The sequence below is a fragment of the Melopsittacus undulatus genome, chromosome 8, assembly GCF_012275295.1.
Source record: "Melopsittacus undulatus isolate bMelUnd1 chromosome 8, bMelUnd1.mat.Z, whole genome shotgun sequence".
Classification (NCBI taxonomy): domain Eukaryota; kingdom Metazoa; phylum Chordata; class Aves; order Psittaciformes; family Psittaculidae; genus Melopsittacus; species Melopsittacus undulatus.
The window spans coordinates 25,993,021-26,019,285 of record NC_047534.1 but is presented as its reverse complement, the minus strand read 5'-3'; the positions used below and the strand labels follow the sequence as shown (position 1 = coordinate 26,019,285).

The 26,265-nt window shown below is 41.5% G+C and overlaps 1 protein-coding gene across 1 annotated transcript in view; it reads left to right on the top strand.

The window, feature by feature from the left end:
• The window catches only part of SLC6A5 (solute carrier family 6 member 5), a 37,654-nt gene extending 19,867 nt beyond the window's left edge, over positions 1-17,787 (top strand). Inside the window, exons 11-16 of the mRNA XM_031050388.1 lie at positions 3,377-3,489; positions 3,759-3,890; positions 4,671-4,770; positions 11,154-11,254; positions 15,183-15,350; positions 17,632-17,787. Coding sequence (XP_030906248.1) covers positions 3,377-3,489; positions 3,759-3,890; positions 4,671-4,770; positions 11,154-11,254; positions 15,183-15,350; positions 17,632-17,787 — 770 coding nt within the window. The remainder of the gene's footprint in view (positions 1-3,376; positions 3,490-3,758; positions 3,891-4,670; positions 4,771-11,153; positions 11,255-15,182; positions 15,351-17,631) is intronic.
• The last annotated feature ends 8,478 nt before the right edge of the window (positions 17,788-26,265 follow it).

Sequence of the window (26,265 nt, the reverse complement as noted above, 5' to 3'; positions counted from 1 at the left end):
GGAGGTTTGGCAGGCTGATCAAGGCAGTTTTAAACTAGATGTGTTGGGGGAGGAGGGCATCCTTCCACCCTAACATTCCCAGTCAGTTGCCAGCACCTGTAATAAAAGAGCTATTTCAGCTGCTCTGGGTAATGCGTCAGCTTCGTTTGGAACTCTGCTCAGATGCCTCTATACAGATGCCTGTAGTATGGCGGATAAACAAGAGGAATTAGATAAGTACAGAAACATGGTGGGATGACTCCTATTGTTGGGGTGTTGGAATAGAAGGTTATAAGCTTTTTAGGAAAGACAGGCCCAGAAGGTGAGGAGGGGAAGTAGCTATTTATGTCAATGATAGGCTGGAAAGTATGGAACTCTTTCTGGGGTTGGATGAAGAACCAACATAGAGCTTGTGGGTTACCGTCAAAAGGAGAACTGTGATGGGTTCTGTGGGGATCTGTTGCAGGCCACCTGATCAGGAGGACTCTGTGGATGAAGTGCACTATAGACAAATAGGAACAGCCTCATGCTTGCAGGCCCTTATCCTCATGGAGGACTTCAACCTGGTATCTGTTGGAAGGATGGTACAGCCCAGCACAAGTAATCCAGGAGGTTCCTTTGTTGTGTGGAAGACAGCTTTCTCTTGCAAGTAACAGAGGAACTGACAAGGAGAGGTGCCATACTTGACCTTGTGCTCACCAAAAGGGACATACTGATAGGGAATGTGATATTCCAAGGCAGCCTTGGCTGCAGTGGTCATGAGATGGACGAATTTGAGATCCTCAGGACAATGAGAAGAGCACGCAGCAAGCTCATTGCCCTGGACTTCAGCAGACTTTGGCTTCTTCAGGAACCTGCTCAGTAAGGTGCCATGGGATGAATCCCTAGAGGGCAGGGGCAGCCAGACTGTTGGTTGATATCCAAGGATCACCTGCTCCAAGCTAAGGAGTGTTGTGTCCTGACTAGAAGGAAATGTGGCAGGAGGGCAGGGAGGCCTCCATGGGTGGATAAGGAGTTGCTGAACAAACTTAGAGGGGAAAAAAGAGGCTTATAGGAGGTGGAAGTGAGGACACGTGGCTTGGGAAGAGTACAGGGGTGTTGTCTGGGAAGCTAGGGATGAAGTTAGAAAAGCTAAGGCCCAGTTAGAACTGAGTCTGACCAGGGATGTGAAAGATCTTCTTTCTTCTATAGGAAGGGCTTCTATAGGTATGTTGCAAACAAAAGACACACTAGGGATAATGTGGGCTTTCCAGAAGCTATTGGGAGAACTGACTACTGTGGATTTGGAGAAGGCTGAGATTCTTAATGACTTCTCTGCCTCAGTTTTCACTGAGAAATGCTCTGACCACACCACCCAAGTCTTGGAAGGCAGACGCAGGGACTGTGAGAATGAAGACCTTGGGCCCACTGTAGGAGAGGATCTGGTTCGAGACCATCTTAAGAACCTGAATGTACACAAGTCCATGGGACCTGATGAAATCCATCCACGGGTCCTGAAGGAGCTGGCGAATGAAGTTGTTAAGCCGCTGTCCATCATATTTGAAAAATCATGGCAGACAGGTGAAGTTCCCAACAACTGGAAAAAGGGAAATATCACCCCCATTTTCAAGAAGGGGAAAATGGATGACCCAGGGAATTACAGAGCAGTCAGTGTCACCTCTGTGCCTGGCAAAATCTGGGAGCAGATTCTCCTGGAAGGCATGCTAGGGCACATGAAAAACAACAAGGTGCTTGGTGACAGCCAGCATGGCTTTACTAGGGGGAAATCCTGCCTGACCAATTTGGTGGCCTTCTATGATGGGGCTACAAAAGTGATGGACAGGGGTGGAGCAGTTGATGTCATCTACCTGGACTTGTGCAAAGCATTCGACACTGTCCCACATGACATCCTTGTCTCTAAATTGGAGTGTCATCAATTTGATGGGTGGACCACTTGGTGGATAAAGAACTGGCTGGATGGCTGCATGCAGAGTTGTGATCAGTGGCTCAGCCTCCAATTGGAGACCAATAACAAGTTATGCTCCTGGCTGGTGTTGGGACTGATCCTGTTCAACATCTTTGTTGGTGACATGGACAGTGGGATTGAGTGTGCCCTCAGCAAGTCTGCCGACAACCCCAAGCTGTGTGGTTTGGTTGATACGCTGGAGGGAAGGGATGGAATCACAGGGACCTTGACGCACTTGTGAGGTGGGCCAGTGCTAGCATCATGAAGTTCAACAGTGTGAAGTACGAAGTCCTAGACCTGGTTTGGGGCAATCTCAAGCACAGCTGCAGGTTGGGTGGAGAAGAGATTCAGAGCAGCCCTGCGGAGAAGGACCTGGGGGTGTTGGTCAATGAGAAACTTAACATGAGCCAGTTTCAGTGTGTGCTCACAGCCCAGAAAGCCAACTGTATCCTGGGCTGCATCAAAAGTGCAACCAGCAGGCTGAAGGTGATCCTGCCCCTCTGCTCTGCTCCACTGCAGTGAGACCCCACTTGGAGTACTGTCTGCAGTTCTGGTGTCCTCGACATAAAAAGGACATGCAACTGTTGGAACAAGTCCAGAGAAGGGCCACGAGGATGATCAGGGACTGAAGCACCTCCCATATGAAGACAGGCTGAGAAAATGGGGCCTGTTCAGCCTGAAGAAGAGAAGGCTGCAGCCTTCCAGTATCTGAAGGGGGGCTATATGGATGCTGGGAAGGGACTTCATCATGGACTGCAGTGATAAGGCAAGGGGGAATGGGTTTAAACTTAAAGAGAAGAATTTCAGGTTAGATACTATACTGTGAGGGTGGTGAGACACCTGAACAAGTTGCTCAAAGAAGCGGTAAATGCTCCATCCCTAGCATTGCTCAAGGCCAGGTTGGACAGAGGTTTGGGTGACATGATCTAGTGTGAGGCGTCCCTGCCCTTTGCAGGCGGTGTTGGAACTGGATGATCTTGAAGTTCTTTCAACCCTAACTATTCTATGATTGATTTTATGATTTTCTCCTCCGTTCCCTGTGGCCCTGGGGTGTGGGTGATTGCTGTGCTGATCTAAGGCTGGATTGCTAATAAGAAGGTACAGCAGCAGGTATTTGATCCTAGAGCAGGAAAGAAATGCAGGTTCAGTACACAATTTTTGTTTATTTTTCCTGTTTGGATCAGTATAGCAGTATACTGGTCACATATGTATTCTGGAGCTTGGAAAGCAGAAGCTTATGAGTGTTCTGAAACAGTCAAAACAGAAATCAATCATGTGAGGCACAATCCTGTAATGGTTAAATCTGTAAATAGGAGAGATCAGATCTGATCTTTTTTACTTTTATCAAGCCAATTAATAATGTACTAGCCTGAAACATGAGTCTTCATATCTTCCTCTTTTCTGTTCAATCAGTATGCGAGATATCACAGCCTCTATTTTTCTCATTTCTAGGTCCTGGAATTGCTTTTGTGGTTTACCCAGAAGCCTTAACTAGGCTTCCCCTCTCACCATTCTGGGCTATAATATTCTTTTTGATGCTACTGACTCTTGGATTGGACACTATGGTAAACTGTTTTTGTTTTGCATTCTTTTCCTCTTGTTTTTCCTATTTATTTGTTTGGAGGATCATGAGATTAATCACTGTTTTTCATATCGTTCGTGAACTGCTTTTCAAAAAGAGGAATGAAGTAAGGCCATCAATGCTGAATTAATTTGGGTGAAGCTTTGGCATTGACATCTGTGCACTTCACACCTAGGATCCAAAATACTCTGTTAAAATCCCATTTAATCCAGGTGTACCACCTTGTGTACAATGAATCCTTTTGTGTTTCAGTTTGCCACTATTGAGACTATAGTGACTTCTGTTTCGGATGAGTTCCCCAAATACTTGCGTACGCACAAGCCACTGTTCACTCTTGGGTGCTGCATCTCCTTTTTCATCATGGGATTTCCTATGATCACTCAGGTAATAATATTGGTTTTGAGCATCACTGTCTGTTCCCAGTCCCCCTCTGGTGGCCACTCTCTTCCTGCACAATTTGCAAAAGACAAAGCTGAATTCTGTTGAAGATTAAGCTGAACTCACTGGGTGAGTCTGAACGCCTTATTTTTTATTATGGAGAAAAAGACTTTGCTGTTGAAATCTTTCTGTGAATCAGACTTCCATGATTTTCTTCAGCCAAACATCTCCAAAGCAGTAGTGTAAATTAAGTATTCATTTAACTGTAATCTTTGTATGTCATATAAACATGCACACCAGTTTTGGGTGCCTTCCCTCACAGATAAGATATATACTGATAGTCTTGGCAGACTGTGGAGTTAATAATTAAATTCTCATCTACTGTTGATAGTCTTCAGTGTCTTTTGTCCACCAGTTCCTGCAGCATTATAAGCTTCCAGCAATTTCAAGAGGAGGTGCACAAAATCTATCTTGCTGTTTCATTCATCACTTTTTCTTTATTTCTTTCCCCTCACCTCATCACCTAGCAGGGCAGCTTTCCTCTTCTAAAACCTAAGATGGATTCAGTCCTTCCCTCACTTGAATTATGCTGCTTATGCTCTTTAAGTTGTGCCCTGAAGGAAGAAACTGTCATGCAGGTCTAGAGTGTCCAGTCAATGTTTTTAGGAATAAAGCGCCTTGTGTCCTGCTCCCATTCATTTTGCCAACCTCAGCATCAGTTACAGTTGTCACACATGGAGAGACACCAGCTATACACAACTAACAATGGCTTTTCTCTTTCTTTAGGGTGGAATGTATATGTTACAGCTTGTGGACACTTACGCAGCTTCTTACTCTCTTGTCATCATTGCCATCTTTGAGCTGGTTGGAGTTTCCTATATATATGGTAAGAAAAAATACTTCTATTGGACAACCTATGTACCATTTTAGCATATTAGCTTTTTTTAACAAAAAGTTTTAGGATTCTGTTATTTTGACTGGAAGTATAATGGGAGTTCATTCCTTTAGGATTCCTTTAAATACATGTACGTACAAGAATTTCATATGGTCTAAGGTCCTTTGCCCACCAACAGCTTAACTCCAGTGCTTAGAGATGAGTGTAAGACTAGCCCAAGCATTTAGTGATGCTTTTTGATCAGCTTTTTACACTCCAAAGGTTTAGGGTCGCGGATGTCCTAAGACAGTGGTATCTTTGCATTTAACAACTTTTGAAGGATTTCTTTTCCATGTACATGTCCATTTTTCCCTTTAGCCCATCTGTCTGTAACACAGCATCAAGACTATGCAGCTATTCAGAGTGAGTATGCCCAGTGGCAGCATCAGTTACATTGATCCATGCTCATGTACATCAAATTATGAGGAAGATCCTCAGCTAGTATAAAGCAGTGCCATTACTGATGCTATTGTAGCTACATCAGTTGATATCAAATGGTGATTTGCTCCCAAACTTGACCTGCTTTCGGAAGATTGATTCTTGGAACTATGTGATCTCAGATGGTTGTAATAAGGAAAGTGAAGGTCTCCCTACATAACAGATGAGGAATTTACATCTGGAGCGTGGTGGTGCCATTTAAGACTTACCTTCAAAAGCAAAGGGAGATTTGAATAGCAGTGTTAAAGGTGACAAAGATAAGGTCATTAAAGTGATCTTTTGTATCAGCTAGACATAAACAATTCCTTCTGTTGAAGGTGTATATATGGCATCATGATATTAGGCTCTAGTTCTGTTCACTAGATACTTAGATCTACCTATGTTACAGGGTCTGTAATGTAAGCCCATTAAAAATCATATAATTCAAAACATGAAGAATTTCTTGCTCTTGCTTGAGAAATAAATGTTACAGCCAGGACAGGGAATCAGGCCTTCCTTGTTTTTTCTAATTTCATAGAAATACAGCAGTGTATTTTATCTCCACTGCCATTCGATCCAGGCCTCAATGGTTGTAAGCTAGGGAGGAAATGTTATAGAATACAACTGAAAAAGTCAAAACACTAAGAGAAAACTTGATTTAGAGCAGTCATGTTTTGGTTGATCAAAATGCTTGCTGATTTTTATGTCCCTGAAATGTAAGTATTAGAGTGGGTTTAGAAGTATCACCCCTTTGAGTGAAATTATATTGGTAACTTGGATCAGCTTTACATTCAACCTGTCTTCTCAAAGGACCTGAGTGTAATGTTTTGAGATATCTCCTAAAGTGGATTCAAGATTTTGGGGATTATTTAGCAGAACTCCTTTGAAGATCAGTGGTGGCAAGTTGTGCCATTGCTCTGTGCTGTGGTTTCCATGAAGATGTGCAAGGTTTGCCCATTCCTTCCCCCCCATTAGCACCAGGTTTAGCATTTACCCATTCTTGTGGAAAACATCACTGGGTATGTGCCATCTGAGTCATTAATGTCTGGTTATCATAGTTCCCAATTAATCACAGAATGGTTTGGGTTTGAAGGGACCTTAAAACTCACCCAGTTCCAATCCCCTGCCATGAAGTGGGACACCTTCCACTAGACCAGGTTTCTCTGAGCCCTGTCCAACCTGGCCTCGAACACTGATAGGTATGGGGCAGCCACAGCTTCTCTGGGCAACCTGTGTCAGCTCCTTGCCACCCATACAGGGAAGAACTTCTGCCTAATATCTAACCTGAACTTCCCCTTCTAAAGTTTAAACCCATTACCCCTTGTCCTATTGCTACAGTCCCTGACAAAAAGTCCCTCTCCAATTCCCAGCTTTCTTAAAATCAGAGTGATTCCATGAAAGATGTTGAGTAGGAATGCTCAAGAAGAGTCTAAGGGTTTCTTGTTGTCACTTTTCCTTGCCAGCAGCATCTACAGCATCACCTGGTCTGTGCCAAAAAGATGGCCTCTTTACAGCCATTACCATTGGTGTGCAAGATAAAAATACCTTGCTTAGAATATTCTTAAATAACCCCCAAACTACTGCAATCTGTAGAATTTCTTTGTTCCATATGCTTTTAAAAATAAGGATGAAGGTAAATAGGGAGCAAATGGCTCTGTTCCTCCTCTGAACACTGTGTGGCAGAAGTGCAACAAACCTGCCTTTGTGGAACATCTTAATTGGGCTTCTAAGCAAAATTGCTCTGGCTCACACCTGCTTTGTCCCCAGAATATCAGTATCCCTTAAAGTAGTAATTTTTATGAAAACCATAAAATATAACAGAAGAAGTTGTAGCACTGCAAAGGAAGGGCTTGAATAACAGAGAAGTTTTTTTTGTTTTGTTTTGTTTTTTAATAGTTAGATACAACTTTGATGTAATCAGATTTGGAAAAGATTCGATAAATTACAAACCATTCTTTCCATGCTTTCTGGATCAATTGATTGTTGATCAACAGATGTTAGTAAAGTCTTTGCTGTAAACTATTCCCAAGATTATTCCCTACAATTAACCTCTTGCTAGGCTACAGTGCTTTCAGCCTTTTATACAAAAAAGGCAAGATTTACTTTACAATCAATATCTGCCTGAGTAATACATCATTGCTACTTCTACTGCATTAAAGTTTCATTATAAAGACTGTTGATAGAAATACAGCTTGTACATTTGTGATTTTCATGTTGCAAATACAAGCGAAGCTGCTGTTCTTTTACATTCCTTCAAGCAGTGCTTAAAATGGGTATAATGTATTTTCAAGCTCTGGCAATTGCTGTTTTACACCCCACTGACACCTTTCTTTTTGTACTTGTACTCTTCATGGCCAGTAGGTTGACATAATAGCAGCAGGTGCTTTTATGAAGAAATAAATCTGTCTTAAATCCTTGTTACATGTTCTGCTTGCTGAGCTTGTTGAGATTTTGAAATTCAAGAGAGGCAAGCTTGTTTATTTCCTTTCTATCATTTATTTTTCAGGAGAGTCAGTGCTACATAATTCAGTCCAATAATTTTTATTTCATATGCTGGTATAATAATGTTTAGATGATGATGCATGATTGGTAAAGAATAGCTTAGAGCTGTGGGATTAATTGAATCATCAGTATTATTTCCATCATTGCATTTTGAAATGTGAAACTTGGAAACTGGAAACATGTGATCTTAACTTTGTTAATGCTCCTTGTAGATCTGCTTTTTGACAGTCTGTTGTGGGGAAGGTTCATTGTCATTGTGAGTGGTAACTGCTGCAAAGTATTTGTAGGAAGTGTCAGTAATTTTGAACGGTTTGCCTGTAGCAGAATACTGAAGTAGTTGTCTGCCTAGGATTTGCATTCCCCTTTTTGATGGATTTTTATCTGCAAGCACTTGTGAATACATCATCCTATTTCAGAGACTGAAAATGGAGATACATAAGACCTTTAGTGTTTATTTCTGAAAGTTATTCAGCAAGCCTGACTGATCTGAGAGGGAGAATTTATATACCAAGATTTAATTTGCATTCTCTTAACTAAAGCATTCTTTGCATTTTTCTGTGCAACTTGAAGAACCTGTCTTCAGTCTTTCACTGGGAAAGAGATGAGTATGGTGTAATCCCTGTATCTGCTTACATGCATAAGGCTGCCAATATCAAAAGTGCCTTTAACTGTGAATATTGACTGATGATTCCAAGAAGGAACTACATTTTTTAATTGGATTTAAAACAAATGTGTTCATATTTGCATGAAGCTTGCATGAATCTTGGAGGCAGAGGCTCTTGGTAGCTATCCAGTTAGGTTTACCTCCTTTGCTGAAGTAGAGGCACTTGGGTGAGCTTTATACTCATGGAAAGACCCTCAGCCCATCCCTTATGCTGCTGCAATTAGTTTCAAATTAGTTTTGTTCCCACCACAGTGTACTGCAGGGATGATTACTGAGTGAGCATCTCCCATTTTCTTTTCTATTTCTTATCATAACACAGTTCTTGAGCTTTTCTCTGACATACTCTCTGCCTGAGTTGTGTTACTCTGTGCTGCCCCTCTGCCTTAGCTCCATCCAGCCCTGCTGCTTTCTTAGAGGTGCAGCAGAAGATGATGAATAATGAACCACTTCTCTATTTTACCTTCTTAATGCTTGGAACAGTCATGTGGATAGATTTATTTCTCCTTGATATCAACAGAAAGGCTTATAAAATTAGGTGGATCAAATTTGGGGATTATCCCTTCTTTGGCAGCTGCAGTGGTTGGCTCTAAGGGAAATAAGAATGTCAAGCCGTTTATTACTTATGTTTCAAGTATTTCTTCCCTTACTCTATGACTTCTCTCCATTGTTTAAGCTTCATCCCTGTGCCCACATCATAAAGGACTAAATGCTGGAGAGCAATGTTGTGTGAATCTTAAATGACAGAGATGATCATAGAATCATAGAATAGTTAGGATTGGAAAGGACCTTAAGATCATCCAGTTCCAACCCCCCTGCCATGGGCAGGGACATCTCACACTAAACCATATCACCCAAGGCTTCATCCAGCCTGGCCTTGAACACTGCCAGGGATGGAGCATTCACTACCTCCCTGGGCAACCCATTCCAGTACCTCACCACCCTAACAGTAAAGAATTTCTTCCTTATATCCAGTCTAAACCTCTGCTGTTTAAGTTTCAACCCGTTACCCCTTGTCCTATCACTACAGTCCCTAATGAAGAGTCCCTCACCAGCATCCCTGTAGGCCCCCTTCAGATACTGGAAGGCTGCTATGAGGTCTCCACGCAGCCTTCTCTTCTCCAGGCTGAACAGCCCCAACTTTCTCAGCCTGTCTTCATATGGGAGGTGCTCCAGTCCCCTGATCATCCTCATGGCCCTCCTCTGGACTTGTTCCAACAGTTCCATGTCCTTTTTATGTTGAGGACACCAGAACTGCACACAATACTCCAAGTGAGGTCTCACGAGAGCAGAGTCAAGGGGCAGGATCACCTCCTTTGACCTGCTGGTCATGCTCCTTTTGATGCAGCCCAGGATACAGTTGGCTTTCTGGGCTGTGAGTGCACACTGAAGCTGTCTCATGTTCATTTTCTCATTGACCAACACCCCCAAGTCCTTCTCCACAGGACTACCATGAATTTCCTTTTTGCCCAACCTGTAGCTGTGCCTGGGATTGCTCCGACCCAGGTGTAGGACCTTGCACTTGTCATGGTTAAACTTCATGAGGTTGGCATCAGCCCACCTCACAAGATCACCAGCTTTATCAGATAAAATGTCCTAAGTTTGAAATGTTTGTGTGAGAAGTGAGCTTGGCCTTGGACCCCAGACCTCTTTTCTTGTCATCATTAGAAAAGCTGGAATAAATTTCAATTTTGCTTTTATTACTTTTGAGTAAATTATTAATAGCTGCAGTGAGCAGGGGCCATTCACCTAAACAATTCTGCAGACCAAGGCTGAAAGGCAGGAGATAGCTGCAGAGGGGGATGAAATACCATTTTCAATCTTGCCTGTTTTATTAACTCAAGTAACTTTATAGCTGCAATCATTACAATAATCTGAAGAATTAACCAGTTGATCTGTTCAAAGAGCATTGAATAGAATGTAAAATATTTGTAGGTGTTTCCTAGTCATTCCAAGCATTGCTTATGTATCAGTTGAAAAGTAATAAGATGTTCTCAGTTTCAGTGTGAAGTGACACAGTTCTACCCCAGCTATATCATAGGTATAGGGAAGCTTGGATATTGTCTATGCTGCAACACAGATATTAACATACAGATATTAATAAGGTTCATCTTCACATTGAAGTGCAGTAAGTATACACATAAAAACATGTACACTCTGAAAGTCAGAGAGAAGCTTTTGACGGGGACCTGTAGGGACAGGACAAGGAGGAATGGCTTTAACATGCCAGAGGGGAGAGTGAGGTGAGATCTCAGGCAGAAGCTCTTCCCTGTGAGAGCGGTGAGGCACTGGCACAGGTTGCCCAGAGAAGCTGTGACTGCCCCATCCCTGGCAGTGTTCAACACCAGGCTGGATGGGGCTTGGGGCAACCTGACCTAGTGGAAGTTGCAGGGGGTTGGAACTGGATGAACTTTAAGGTCTCTTCCAACCCAAACCATTCTATGGTTCTGTGATCCTATAACTGCAGCTAACCAGTCCATACTATTAACACTTCAACCCAAAGCATACTGAATGCTTAATCTCTATGTAAAAGCTCAGTTTCCCTTTAATCCTTAGGAAATTAAATATTTTATTGAAATGGTTTCCACTGTAATAGTCTCATATTTTATTGTGTGGTTAGATCCTCCATTGAAGTTTCCAACCAACAAGTCAGAGGTTTTTTTGTAATTAGATATGAGGGAGGCCACCAGAGCCTCCTAGCAAATTCTAGCTGGTTTCTTTCACACCTAATTGTGTGCATGTTTGCTATTCACAGGATTACAAAGATTTTGTGAAGATATAGAAATGATGATTGGATTTAAGCCAAGCAGATTCTGGAGAGTCTGTTGGGCATTTGTGACCCCAACTATTTTAACAGTAAGTAAAAGGTTAATTTAATGTCTTCTCCAAAGAGCTTTGTTGTTTATTCCTCTTTCTTATGGCTTCTTAAGGGTGGTAATTATATCTTGGGTGCAGATACCTAGCCATGTATGTATGTGTGTGCACATGTTCTTGCATGTGTGTGTAGTAAACGAGACAGAGCAGAAGTGATGGTGTTTTTGGTGGAGAGGGCTGGTGAATATCCTCATGCTGCTACGGCAGCCTTTCCCCATGTGTGCAAAGTGCTAGTGTGGTGTACCACAGCACATCAGTGATGACCACTGAATTCATGTGTGTGCGTGTAACATGTACGTATGTATGTATACTTGTGGCACAGGAATGGAAGTGGCATGATCTCTGTTCTGTTCTCAGGTTATGCTAGAGAAAAAGCACATTATTGAGTCCTAAACTGATCTGGAAGGCATCCTTTGGGAAAGTTTATGTGGAAATCTGAGTGACAAAGTGTTAGCCTCAAAGCTGGAGTTATTTTTGCAAAGGTCAATACAGTTATATTCGAAATAACAAATAGAAATCTGTTCAGTTTCTCTGAAAAAGGAAAAAGAAAAAAGAGGAAAAAAGGCTTGTTCAGCATGGAGAAGAGAAGGGTCCGGGGAGACCTTAGAGAAGCTTCCAGTGCTTAAAGGGGCTGACAAGAAATCTGGAGAGGGGCTTATAGAATCATATAACAGTTTGGGCTGAAAGGGACATTCAGAGGTCATCTAATCCAACTCCTCTGCAATGAGCAGAGATGTCTTCAACTAGATTAGAACCACATCCAGCCTGTCCTTGAATGTTTCCAGGGATGGCACATCCACCACCTCTCTGGGTAATCTGTGCCAGTGTTTCACTACTCTCATTGTAAAGAATTTTTATCTCGCATCCAGCCTGAATGATTTTAAACCAATCCCCCTTTGTCCTGTTGCAACAGGCCCTGTTAAAAAGTCTCTCCCCATCCTTCTTATAGGCCCTTTTTAAGAACTGAAAGGCTGCAGTAAGATCTCCCAGAGTCTTCTCCAGGCTGAACAATCCCAGCTTTCTCACCTGTCTCCATAGTACAGAAAATTAAGCATCTTTGTGGCCTCCTCTGGACACTCTCCAAGCCATTGTCTTTTCTGTATTGAGAACTCCAGAGCTGGTCAAAGGGCTCTTTTTAAAAGGGCATGTAGGGACAGGACAACGGGAATGGCTTTAAACGACAGAGGGGAGATAGAGATAAAATCTCAGGCAGAAGTTCTTCCCTGTGAGGGTGCTGAGGCTCTGGCACAGGGTGCCCAGAGAAGCTGTGGCTGCCCCATCCCTGGCAGTGTTCAAGGCCAGGTTGGACAGGGCTTGGAGCAATCTGGTCTAGTGGAAGGTGTCCCTGCCAGTGGCATTGGGTTGGAACTGGGTGAGCTTTAACCCAAACCACCCTATGAATCTATTACAAACTGATATTTCCAAGTCTTGCCAGGAGGTGGCGGTGCAGGACAGCGGCTGACTGAGCTCTGCGGGGTGGGGGAGCGGCATCGACCTGCCCGGGCTCCAGCGTGGGAAACCCGCGTTTAAACTTAAAGCCGATCGTATTCTGTTTATTTGCGAGGTTTCCTTTTTCTTCTCTTTCTGTTTGAACCCCAAACGCTGACGCGATGCTGTAGTCCGAGTTCAGATCTCCTACTTAACCGAAGAGGTGGTGCATGCTCCATCTTACTATTTTATGTTTGTTTTTAAAAGTCCAAGCATCAAAGTATAACTGTATCTGCCTTTACTATTTAACTCTCTAGCACCATGTTAACCTCAATTCAGATAAAGTCTCTAATTGCATATCAGTTTTGGGCACAAGAATGAAATCATTCTTTAAGCCATTTCAAAAGCCTTTGGCTTGATAAGTCTCTGAGCTGTCTTTCACCAGTATTTGACGTTTAAGAGCACAGACTTCAGCTTGAAAGCCCCGATGCATGGACCCCAGGTGCAGCAGGATTATTCATAGAATTACAGAGTGGTTTGGGTTTGAAGGGGCCTTAAAGCTCATCCAGTTCCAACCCTCTGCCATGGGGAGGGACACCTTCCACTAGACCAGGTTGCTCCAAGCCCCGTCCAACCTGGCCTTGAACACTGCCAGGGATGGGGCAGCCACAGCTTCTCTGAACACCCTGTGCCAGAGCCTCAGCACCCTCACAGGGAAGAACTTCTGCCTGAGATCTTATCTCTATCTCCCCTCTGTCGTTTAAAGCCATTCCCGTTGTCCTGTCCCTACAGGCCCTTGCCCAAAGCCCCTCTCCAGGTTTCTTGTCACTCCCTTTAGGCACTGGATGCTGCTCTAAGGTCTTCCCAGAGCTGCCTTTTCTCTGGACTGAATAACCCCAACTCTTAAGTATTTGTGTAGGGTTTTAAAACATCATTTCACAGCAGTACTAAATAGTTCCCACAAGTGTTCACAGATGGTTAGGTACAAGAGAGAAAAAGTTATAGTTTCAAAATATGTGTATTTTCAGAAATCCTAGGAAGTGTGGTGTTGGCTGGGTGGTGTGAGGAAGCAAAGCAGTGATCCTCTACTCCTCTGGTGTCACTTCTAGAGAAGTTGTGCTTTGACTAACTTGTTGGCATTGTTAGTTCACGAATGAAGGATTTTTTTTTCCATCTGAAAACTGGAAAATATTTAATTGTTTAATCTTTTCAGACAGGGATTTATGTGTGAAAGGACTAGTGAGTTTTGGTGAGCTGAACAAAATCCTGAGTGACAAGGAAAAGACATTTTCTATGATGAGAACAATTTCTCTGATGGGTATGATGAAGATGGACTTTCCCACATAGTTTTTGTTTACCAGTTGTCCTTACTGAAGTGTAGTTTTACTGTGCGTGAAAACTAGGTGGATCTGTCTTACCTAGGTAGTGGCAACTCGTGTTTGATGTGGCAGTATATAGGTGGAGTCTGAGAATCCCTTTTTGAATGTTTGAAGACATAGCCCAGCTTAATTTATATTTATTAGGATAAGACAATGTCTATTCTTGTTGTGAGGGCAGTGTTAAAACTGAAGGCATGTGCACATGGGTTTTGTAATCTCCTTTGCTTCCAATGGTTGTTTTCAAGATGCTACTGTTAAGACTTCATAAGGGAATTTTAAGGCTTATCTGCAAATTGCTTGGTTCCTTTCTCAACCAGACTTGCCCTCATACCTACTGCCAATAATCACAACTAGGGAATACAAAATTATGCTGTCTCCTAAGGAAAGCAAAATTTGAAAGCAAAATCAGAAAGGAAATGAGGTCACTTCAAACTTGCGTGTCCTGTTCTTCCTTCCAAATGTACTATTTAGTGAATTTATGGTGAGAAATAAATGGACACTGATCAGTTGTAATTCAACTTTTATGCAATGGTAACAGCAAAGCCAAGCAGTGTATTATTTTCTGTTCTTGTGTCTGTATAGCTAATATTTGATAAATTTGGGTAGTCTAATATTAGACTTTCAATTACTCCACATAAAACTAATCATTCTGATATGTGCTTTTACCTAGTTATACTGCTATAAATCTTCTGTGTGCAGTTATTGTGGGCACAGGCATTTCCCCAAAGTTACTGAATTATGCACCAATGTAAGTAGATGTATTGCTGTTCATACAGTAAGCGAAATGGAGTAACTTAGCATAATCACATTATGTAAAACTGCCAAAAGACCATGTAATAAAGCATGTTACTCTAGGGTCAGGTTTCTAATATCAATTCTTCCAGCATAAATGCAGTTATTTTTGTGGAATTTTGCAAGATTTCCATGAAACTCATTAGATTCAGACTCTGACCTGTTTAGTACAGCTCAAGGCAGTGCCCTGCTGCAGGTGGATGTACTTTTATTCCATACATACCAGCCCTGTGTGTGGATACTCACCATTTGTTGCATAGCCAGCTTGTTTTGCTTAATCAAACATATTTGTTTTCCTTCCTTGTTTCCAGTTTATTCTTTGCTTCAGTTTTTACCAATGGGAACCAATGACTTATGGAGCTTACCATTATCCGGGCTGGTCCATGGTGCTTGGATGGCTGATGCTGGCCTGTTCAGTTATCTGGATCCCAGTTATGTTTGTGATAAAAATGCATCTAGCCCCAGGCAAATTTATTGAGGTAATTCTTCTGTCTTTTTGCTGCTTAAAAATACAGTTGCAGGAGACTGCCTAGTTTATTTTACATTACTTTTTTTTTTTTTTGGTGATATTGAATGTCTGATAGTACTTAGATTACTTTCTCATAAGCTAGTTATTGTGTTGCAAAGAGATGCTTGGTTGATCTAAAATGCAGACATTCTATTCCCTGTTCCTATATTGTTAAGTGACTGCTTTTATGGGAAATAGAAGGAGTTACAGAGCCCTGGTATGATGTTATTGAGAGAAAGCTGTTCTAGCTTTGCTAGTCTGTTTGTAAAAGCAGCCCATAGACGTAGGAAGCATTGACTGCTCGTGCATATCATGTTGCGTGTTGCAGCAAGCCTGGCAGTCAGGGCAAGGTGATATCAATCTGGAGTTGCCTGTTTGCAAGGTGCGAGATGGTCGGGTACCAGAATCATGCAGGATGCACTGCAGGAGTCTGTGCCACTTGATGAAATTCAGGAATAAGATGTATTGGAAAGTCCTCATGCTCTACAGCTCAAATGACTAATTTTAGAACTTCGCTGGCAATCCTTTTCCCCTCTGCTTCTTCATCTCTTTATTTTTCTTGAATAAGCTGATCCTCTCTCACACCTGAGCTTAAAAAGAATTCCAGGTGGCACTTTATTTTCATGCTGCTCATGTTTATTTTGAAAATCAGATTCTTGCTGCTTCCCCCATTGCTCCAGAAGCGTGGCAGCCCCTTTCTGCTCCCTGTTTCTGTGCTCTGATCCTGCCTGTCATCCTGCTGCCATCCCCTCTGCTGTTGGGCTGGTCCCATCCCACTGCTTCCTCAGCTCTTTGCAGGCAATGCCTTTTTCATGTCAGCATTTCCTCCCTCTGCTGCCTTCACCTTGTCTTTGGAAGAAGTTCTATGCTCTTATTTTTGGCCTTTGAGGCTTTCTTAGATCTGCTCTCTCATTGTTGCATGCTGCTTATGCTGCTTGTGTTGCTCCCTCCTTGGGATGAGGAAGAGACACTCGCCTCCCCTTTTCCATAGCTGCTTTTGCAGTTCAGCTCTCCTGCAAAACCCATCGGGGCTGTTACATGCCTCAAAGATGAAAAGGAGAGAAAATGTACTAAAATAGAGTAATCTTTTTGGTCTCTCAATATGTCACACTACACATGCCTAAGGGAAAAGAGCATGCCTTTCTGCTTCACATAGAGCAAGGGAATTTAATATTAAGTTGTGGGACACACCATCTGAGTACATGCCTGGCACTAGGCAATGAGGCCACTTGTCTAAAGGGCCATTCAGGCCTTGTGTGGAGCATATTGGAGTGCACAGGTCAGGAGACAACTGCTGCTGCTGGGAATGAGCTAATGAGAAATTAGACTTGCTTGTTCATCAACTCATGGGTTTCTCTCATGGAGACAAATTGCTCTGCTTCAGATCTTCTAACTTACATGTGTAGGGCTGGTGCAAAAATAGGGTGCTCTCCTAACTGCCCCTCTACTAGTGCAAGGAAAGAAACATCAAAAAGTTGGATCTATTTTGAAGGGGCTTTAGCTGAAGCTGTTTCAGCTGCAGATTGGTATTTCCTGAATACCAAGTCTGCTGCATAAAATTATTATGGTTGATTTGGGAGGTAAGAGTTGCAAACTGGTAATTAAGCAGAGATTGAAATAACTGATATAGAGGCTTGATTCACTTTATTAGGTAATAAACATATAATTATTCCCTTTTAAGTCATCAGAAATATGTTTTCTTTCCTTTTTATCTGTAAATGCACCAATCAAATTATATATTCAATAAGGAAATCAGTGGAAAGATGAGAAGATTTTTGTTGTTTGCCAGGTTAACGTTATCCTCTTTCTTTTTTCCCACTGATAGTAATGAAACATTTTGTCATTTCAAAATTAAAATCCTTGTTCATTCATAGCAGTGTACTTCTTTTTGGTCATTTGTGTACCTTTGGGAAATATGCAAACCAGAAATCCAATTATTTTAATGCCTTTACCCACTGCTTAAGACCATTGGGCTAAGTAATTGTGCACATGTCCTTCAGTAAGTGAGCCTTGCAATCTGCAGCAGTAGTTCTGAGCTCCCCTCATATGGTGCAGGGGAGAATGTATAATTAAAGTCTGGGCACTTGATCCTCTATTAATCTTGCAAACTTTGTGCAAAACAAACACTGAGCAGTGGAGCATTGCAGGGCCATCATCCATAATCTTAAATGAGCCTATCCTCATTCCTTCTGTGTCGTGATTCTGCTCGGTAACTTCAAATGAGACTTTCTTTTCTCTCCCCCACATTGCAGCGACTCAAGTTGGTGTGTTCTCCACAGCCTGACTGGGGTCCGTTTTTGGCCAAGCACCGTGGTGAACGTTACATGAATATGATTGATCCACTGGGAACCTCTTCCCTGGGACTTAAACTGCCAGTGAAGGATATAGAACTGGGGACCCAATGCTAATAGTTATTATGTGGGTGGCAATAACATTGTCAACCTTCTCCGATACTTTTTTCCATTTTCTTTCCCCACCATTTCTTCTTTTCTTAAGTGGTTGCTTAGGAAAGTAGGACTTACTGTTGCATGCTATAGAGAAGACCTAGGTAGACCACTTCCAGGTGTAGGTGATGCCCATAATGTGTTCTGTACCTGATGAAATAACAAAAGCATGTTGTGAAACAGGTGACATACCAGGTTTTGTCAAGAAACACATGTAGGAGTAAACACAATGGAAAAATTGCATTGAAGAAATTATGTACGGAATTTTACTCATTTCATACAAGCATCCTTGTAACAGCTAGCTATGATAGGACTAGGATCTTCTTAGCAGTGTAATCAAAGAGAAGTTCAGCCCTGAGGTGGGATGGAAGTGAGCAAAGAAGGGTTGTCATGTAGTCCTGGTACAAATTCAGCAGAAAGCTCTCACAGCAAGCATGGTTACTTTTCCTACACTAACATCAGACCTTGACTGATCATGTCTGTGTGCTTCTTGCATGATATATACTAACTTTGAGGACTTGCTATTTTAAGCAAGTGGAGACCCTTTCAAGCAGCTAATCAGGAAGCAATATGTGGGATCAGAACAGAAATACTATAATCCATCTGATCTTTTCAAGTAGAAAAGTGAAATCAAAATTTCAAAAACTAATGATTTGAGACTGGGACTAAACTGCATTTGAGTCTAGAAGTGGTTTGGAAAGGGTGCCAGACTGACGTGTATGTATGGGCATCACTGTTTAAAGAACTGTTGTATGTTTTTTTCTGATCTGTCATTTCAGTTAAAAATGCCTCAGTTATAGAGTCAGAAAGCTTGCTCCACACTAACAGCAACTGTGGTTTTACTCACTTCACTCCTCTGAAGGTAGTTTCCCTTGTTTCTCTGCTTTCGTTTACAGTATCTCCTCAAGAAGCCATCATATAATTTGTGCCTAACTTTGTATTCTTACCGTGGTAAGTGTAGTCTAGTTACCACCTGACAACAGTTATTAGAAGTTAGATGTGCTGTTCAACTTTGTGACTCCCCATTCATCCTCCTCTAAACCTCTTTACATAAACTTTAGATGTATTCTTCTCTTTCAACCAATGGGGAAATACCAGAAACCCCATTTGCATATATATTATATACATAGCACGTAAATTCTTCAAAAGCAGTAGTCTCTGAAATGTGCATAGGGGTTGGTTTTCACTTTTTGTGGGTATTTTTTCTTTTGTTTGGGTTTTTTGTTTGGTTGGTTTTTGTTTGGTTTTCTTTTGTTTGCATTTAAAACATTTTCACTAAATAACCCCCACCAAACCCCACAACAATTAGCTACTGCAGTCATCCATACAGATGCAGCATTAGATATCCAAAACAGGAGGGCAGGGGGGAAGAGGACAACTTAGTAGGTGGCTGTTGTAATACTGCATAGCAATAGGACATTCTGAAACATGACATTTTAGAAATCACATATAAGTGGTGATATGAATGCTAGACTTCAATAATTATGTTACCTTTTGGGCAGAGTAAAAATAGAGCTTTTTAAAAGTACATTGATTTACCTGAATAGAATATTAGCTCGGTTTATCATCAGTGCACTAGAATGAGGGAGAAAAATATATCTTTGATAATCGACAAACCTTGTAACCTTTAACTATCTTGTTATATCCTATACATACGTATATGATATTTTTTAACAGTGATCAGTGTTCATGCAGTGTGTACTAGTGATGTTTTATGTCTATATAAATATCAGTGTAGAGATGGTGAGCTTAGAGTAGTTTAGCTGGTTTTTTCCCTCCCCACACACACTACTGTAGTAACCAGTAAATATTCTTTCAGGGGACTATTTCTATACCCTTCTTTTGTTTGTCTATCTTCATATTACAGGGTCTCAGGTAAATCTTCAGTTCATGTGTGTCCATAGATCAGTAGATGTGTTGTTTCATCCTGTTGAAGAAAACAAAACAAAACCTAAACCTTAAAGTTACACTTCCACGAGTTAACTTCTTTTCTCTCTCTGTGTGTGTGCATATATATATATATGTATATTAAATATATTAATCATTTTGCTGAACTTCCTTTTTCACGGGGCAATTAGTGTTGCCAGTTCTAGGCACTGCTGGAGACCTTTAATCCTCACGCAGGACAAGGGAAGCGAGGGCAGATTTTACAACATCTTGTGCTGACCCTGAATCTCCACTCCATGGGCTCTGTTGGTCCCTGTCTCACACGGCAGAAAGAGAGGACCCTTCTGTGAGCTTCTCTGCCTTAATTCTGCTTCGCTTGCTATTTTGATGAGGGGTTTGTTGTTGTTAATCCTGGCTTTTGTTTTTCTAGCAGAGGCAGGTATGAGAAGCCATGCTCTGCTTGGTGTAGAAGGTCCATAAAGGTGAGCTGGAAATTTGGCTCCCATGTCTACACAGCGCTGAGGGGCCCTCTCTGGAAAAGAAGGGGACCTAAGTCAGCACCTTTAGTGAGAATTCAGTATTTTTGTCAGTATAAATAGCTTTAGGCCTCTTTTTACCAATATTACCTAGCATCTTGGTTTGATTTTAAGAGTCCAGGCTGGTTTTTCTTCACTACTACTGTGATTGAAAAAGAAAATAAATACATAGGTTTGTTCCTTTTTAAAAAAAAAAAAGAAAAAAGAAAACATTCTCAAATGGCTTAACGGTTCTGAATCCTTTCACTTACTAACTTGTCTCAGGACATGCATTGGAACTGGGATTAACTAACTGCAATAAAATTACCTCAGTGTAAGGATGTCAGTTACTGTCTACCTTGAGCATAAAAGAGATATCATTTGAAGAAATACTGCTAGGTTATGATACCTTCTATTTGGCTTGGATTGCCAAACCAGAATGCATATGAAAAATCAAATTGCTTTCCATGATTTATGTAATTAATCTGCTTGCTTTTAATTTAGATGTTGTTCCTGTGCCTGCTAAGTCATTAGCACAGGATTAGGCTTGATTTTGAAACTCTGAAAACAAGCAGTAGTGATTTTGTTCTAGCTGATATTTGTATTCAGCTTTGACCTCCATTCCTAAGCTTGCAAAAACATTTGGAGAGGGGGGGATAAATGCATCTAAAAATCACTGAAGGTATGAGGTTTTTGCTGTATGATTAAAGTAGGTTTTTTTTTTTTACATTAGACTATTTTTGAGAAGTATTTTACTAGCCAAATCTGAATGTTGAGATTAAAGTAACCAGCAACGTCTTCTTTAGATGAGAAGTAACCTTTAAGTTTGGAATGCATTTCATTTACCATGTCCTAGGAAAAGCTTGCATGTACTTCAATAATTTTCTAAAACTAAATTTTATTAACTAATTAAATACCAGTAAAGATGAAAAAAAAGGGGAAAAAGCCATATTAGTAAAAAATGTGATGTACGTATTTGCAGACATATCTTGTGAGTAAAAAATGTTCAAATTTGGTGAAATTATGTTGCATATGTTTTCTTAGAAATTAAATTAAGTTTCTGGATGAGCTGAGATGCATTATTGTATGCATTAAAGATTATGTCTAATGCAAATGCTTGCCATCTTCAAATTATTTGGGGTCTTCCTGGTGTTTTTAATACGCAAGGTTCACAACCTGTGTTTCAGCTAGATGTGGCAGCACTTTTTTCCAAAAAGAAGGGTTTAACAAAATGACCTTTAATTGAGAAAGACTTGGATTGTCTTTATATGATGTTTCAATTGGGTTGAAGTAGTCCTTTGCTTAGGTTCTGCTCCACTGACCACATTAGATGTGCCTCAGCACTGAAGATCATTGCTTTCGATACACTGTGCGGTTTTCTCTTACTATAAAATTCCAATTCCTGGTTTATTCTAAATACCTTTGGCCTTTTTGAATATATGTACAGTTGTATGGATAATATGATTTTTTGTTTGTGTTAAAACAGCTGCTTTTTTTCTGCAGACATTGGTTTCCTATTGGTTTCTTATTCTGCAGGTCCACTTCTTGCAATCGGAGACAGATTTCCGTAGGGATTATGGGTTTGCAAAGCTTTAGCAAGCAGCAGCATCCCAGAAAGCTTCTCAGCTTTGCTAAGAAATGCTGTTGTAAGAGACATTTGTTTCTTTATTTGTACTTAAATGGTATCCACTGTAAAGTGGTCAGAGCTTGATATTCCCAAGGGACTCAGGTTGACAGCTCCAGGGGGGGAGGATAGGGGCATTGGGGGTTTCTACCTTTGTTACCCTCAGGCAGCCAAAGAGAGAAGGTTTTCCTGATGGGTTTAACATGGTGTGAGAACTGGGCTGGACCTTATTGCTTAGAATATTATTATTTGTCCATAATGTTTAAATACATCTTCAGGTAACCATCTGCCTTATAGCTATCTTCCATTGTTAAGGAAAGCTATTGATCGACTAAAACCTGCTGTTATGTGTCATTTATATTATGTAGAATTACCTTGTAAGGTAGATGCTTAGCTGGTATAAACTGTCACAGCTTTGTTTGGGGCTGTGACAGTTCACACCAGCTGAGAATTTGCGCCCTGTGTCCTATGGCACTTTATTAAGGACCCATCACTGATGGGTTAAATCTTAATTACTTGCGTAATGTCATATATAAATATATATATATTTACAGGCATTCTGTGGGGTACTGCTGCCTATGGATAAAGATTTGTACCCTAACCAGGTCATTAAATTTTTTTCATTAGCTGTATGTGGAGGAGATACATTATGTTACAAAGGATGCATCATATATATCTCATGTAGTGCATATTATAATGCTGTATGTTCTTAATTTCAAAAATCATTATTCTTGAGGCCCTACCTCAGATTTTGTATTTATGTATACAAATGCAATTTATTGTATTATATATTTGCCTATTATATTTGAATGTGATTAAATGAAAATTATTCTATAATGTATGGGCTCTAAAGATTCTAAATAAATGTCCAGTGTTTAAAACAGAAAATACATTGACATTTTCCTGGTGAATGAACTGTCTCTTTTTCTACCGCCTCCTTCCCCACCCACTACACACCACAAACATCTTTCTTACTTAACACACAGCCTTAAGGTATCTGCAGAATTGATCCATTTGATTGTTAGAAACCCTGAGCAGCAACTGGCAAAAGCCCTCTTGGGAAAAGGAGATGTTGCACAGCTGCAGAAGTGAGTATCAATTAAATGGTTGGGTTCTTAACTGTTTGAGTGCTCTGTAGCTTGTGGAATAATTGATTGATTATCGGGGGACTAACTAGATTTCCTTAAATCCTTCTTATCCTATCAATTCAATATCCCATAGGCTGCTAAAAAAAAAAAAAGGTTCATATCTGCTGGAGATGCAAATGAGATGTGTAAGGGAAGAGCAAGTGAAGGAGGAAAATGTAAGGATACCTCGTGTTCTTGTATCTTGTTCAAAGCTGAATTCCTGCTGTGTGGTTAGGGCAATGTGCCACAAAACCAATAGGGAAGCAGGTTCTTCCTTTCCCAGCAGTCTTCTGTGGAATTGGTACTCATCCTACCTGCTTCACTGTTGGCAGAGATGAGCTTTTGTCAGGCTTTTCCCAGATAACTGAAGTACAGTGTCTGATCACAATGTGGCATCAAATGTGGCAATACAAGAGATACAAGCATGGTGCCAAGACCATGACAGTAATTTCAGGAGAGAGTCTAATCCTGAAGACAGCTCAGTAGTGATGTGGCAGGAGTTCAGGAGCTCTGGTAAGCAGCTCCCACCGCCCCCCACCCCCCTCCAAAAAAAACCCCCCAAAAAACACCAAAAAAGTTGTTCTTTCTGTAAGTGTGCATTTCTGAGAGGTGTATGTGCAGAAGATGGAAGTGGCAGGGTGTAGTGACTGCAGACTGCAGTACTTCTTTGCACACATAAGGCAGATTTCATCTTGGAGAAGTCTGAATTTACCAGCAAGCATTGTAAGGGTTCTGAGAGACAGGTGTCATTAGTCACTTTTTCAGTGGAAAACTGAAGCACATGGAATTTCAGATCTACAGCGTCTATCAGTGTGAGTCCATGATATAACACATTGATCTGGGGATTAAGAGACAGTCCTTTACTATCACCATTAAGCACTACTGCTTTAAATCTTTAAAACTCATGGGAACAGATAAAAATCCCATGCCTTTTTAACTGAGTTGTATGGATTCAACCAAGCCACACTTTAAAGCAATGTATGTCACTTAACTGGCTTGAAGATAGGCACATCTATTGCAGATGTGTCTGGTGTAACATAATTTTACCGCCCCATTCCTGGCAGTGTTCAAGGCCAGCTTGGATGGGACTTGGAGCAACATGGTCTAGTGGAAGCTGTCCCTGCCCACGGCAGGGAGTTGGAACTGGATGAGCATTAAAGTCCCTTCCAACCCAACCATTCAATACTTTAATGACTCTTTCAGGTACTGAAATTCCTATGGTTGGAATGTAGACTGTGAAGAACATGTCTTATACCAACCTAATAGATTAATTGGTTGTAAAGTTGAATTTAAACTTTGCAGTCTTCAAACGTAAGCTAAGTGTGTGTTGGGGAACTAAAAAAAAATAAATAAAAGCAGTAGGTATTGCTCCATGGCTGAGTACAGAAATAAAATTATTTCTCTTGGTAAGGCCTCATTCTAGTGCATTTGTTAATTATTTATGTAATTATAAACATGACATGGATGCTTTCAGCATTTTGGACTGATTATATAGTCCTTTATAACTATTTATCAGTTGGTAAATATGGCATATTGTATTCCCACCTCTTTTACATCTACTCTTTTTCTTTGTATTTAGTTTAAGTAGTGACAGGATAAGAGGGAATGGCATTAACCTTACAGAAGGGAGATTTAAATTAGATCTTAGGCAGAAGCTCTACCCTGTGAGGGTGCTGAGGCGCTGGCACAGGGTGCCCAGAGAAGCTGTGGCTGCCCCATCCCTGGCAGTGTTCAAGACCATTGGACAGGGCTTGGAGCAACCTGGTCTAGTGGAAGGTGTCCCTGTCCATGGCAGAGGGTTGGAACTGGGTGAGCTTTAAGGTCACATCCAGCCCAAGCCACTCTATGATTGTATAATATGTGCTGCTGTTAATTCTTGCTCTTTACCGGCTGCAGAATAAACTTTGCCTATGTGGATTGGGAGTATCCCTTTGGAGTCAGGCTTTTACAGGATGCAAGCCTTATCTGTGAATTGAGGAGATATTTTACCCCATGAGCTACGAGGTTTTTTTTCCCTCTTCTTTCAGCATTTGTTGTTTAGCTGGCAACTGAGTCCTCATGTTCAGTTATGCTGTGAGTAATAGTGCTTTTAATTACCTTTTTTCCAAGGCACACAACCAACCTTACAACCACTCTGAGAAATACTGGGCCTAGGCAAAAATACTTCATCAAGCCACAAAATGCCACAAGCTTTGCTGCTGACAGGACTAATAGTTTAACACCATGCAGTTAGCAACATCACAATAATTTAGGTCAAAATCAGGAAACATTCAATGTCCAACTGAGAGTGCAAGACCAGCCTCTCACAGGAATATTATCTAAGCTGAAATCCAGCTTGCTTGCAAGGAGTAATGCTTCCCTCTTGCAAGTGCCGTATTTTTTTTTTTTTTTAATTGCTGTGAATGCTCAGGAACAGAATATTAATTCTTATCTGAATGTCAGGTCTTTTGGCTATTTATATGTTCAACAAGATCATATCAGAGTATAACATTTTTTGGTGATAGAGGAGGCTAAATTGTTGCCATTAGAGGAGGTCTAAGAATAGTGTTGGCTGGGAGAACATGACTTTTGGTTTTCCATCCATTTGTCCTCTCCTTTTCCAACCTGAGCAGTTTAAACTGCTTTTACGATGACAATTGCTCTTCAGTAAGTGATCATTTAGATACTGAGCTGGACTGTGGGAAGACCCCCATCTGTAAGACCAGCTCCAGTCAGAGCACTTACTATTCAGATGTTTGTATTATTTTGGCAGCACCTGTGGGCTCTTGGGACTTTTCTGATCAACAGAAGAACAAAGTCGGGAATGATTCAGGCATTCTTCATCCATGAGGTTGCTCAAGATGCGTTTGAAGCTGTGCTTTAAAGCCTCAGTGGATTTCCATATTCTATCTCAGAACTTGTTTATTCATACTGGACATGAATTATTAAGACTAAATAGTTAATAACGGTTGACTTTTACTATTCCCATGCCGGAAGCGAGGAGGAAGTGGTGGCACAAGTGCACTGCCCGGGGCCGCGGGGAATTTCTTCTTTCGTGGGAAACGAGCCGGCTGGGGAGCAGTGAAGGGCTCGGGGAGCGGGGTGAAGGGCCGTAGGGGGCTCATCCAGTTCTCTCGGCCTACCAGAGGCTATGGCCGTGCGGCGGCGCTGGCGAGGCCTGGGGGGGGCCCCGCGCGTCACGGCGGGGGGCGGGCGGGGACCCCCCCCCGCTGCGGGGGGGGTCGGGGCCGCGCCTGGGCAGCGGGCGGAGCCGCCGCCGCCGCTGCTAGAGTCGTTCCGCACACCGGAG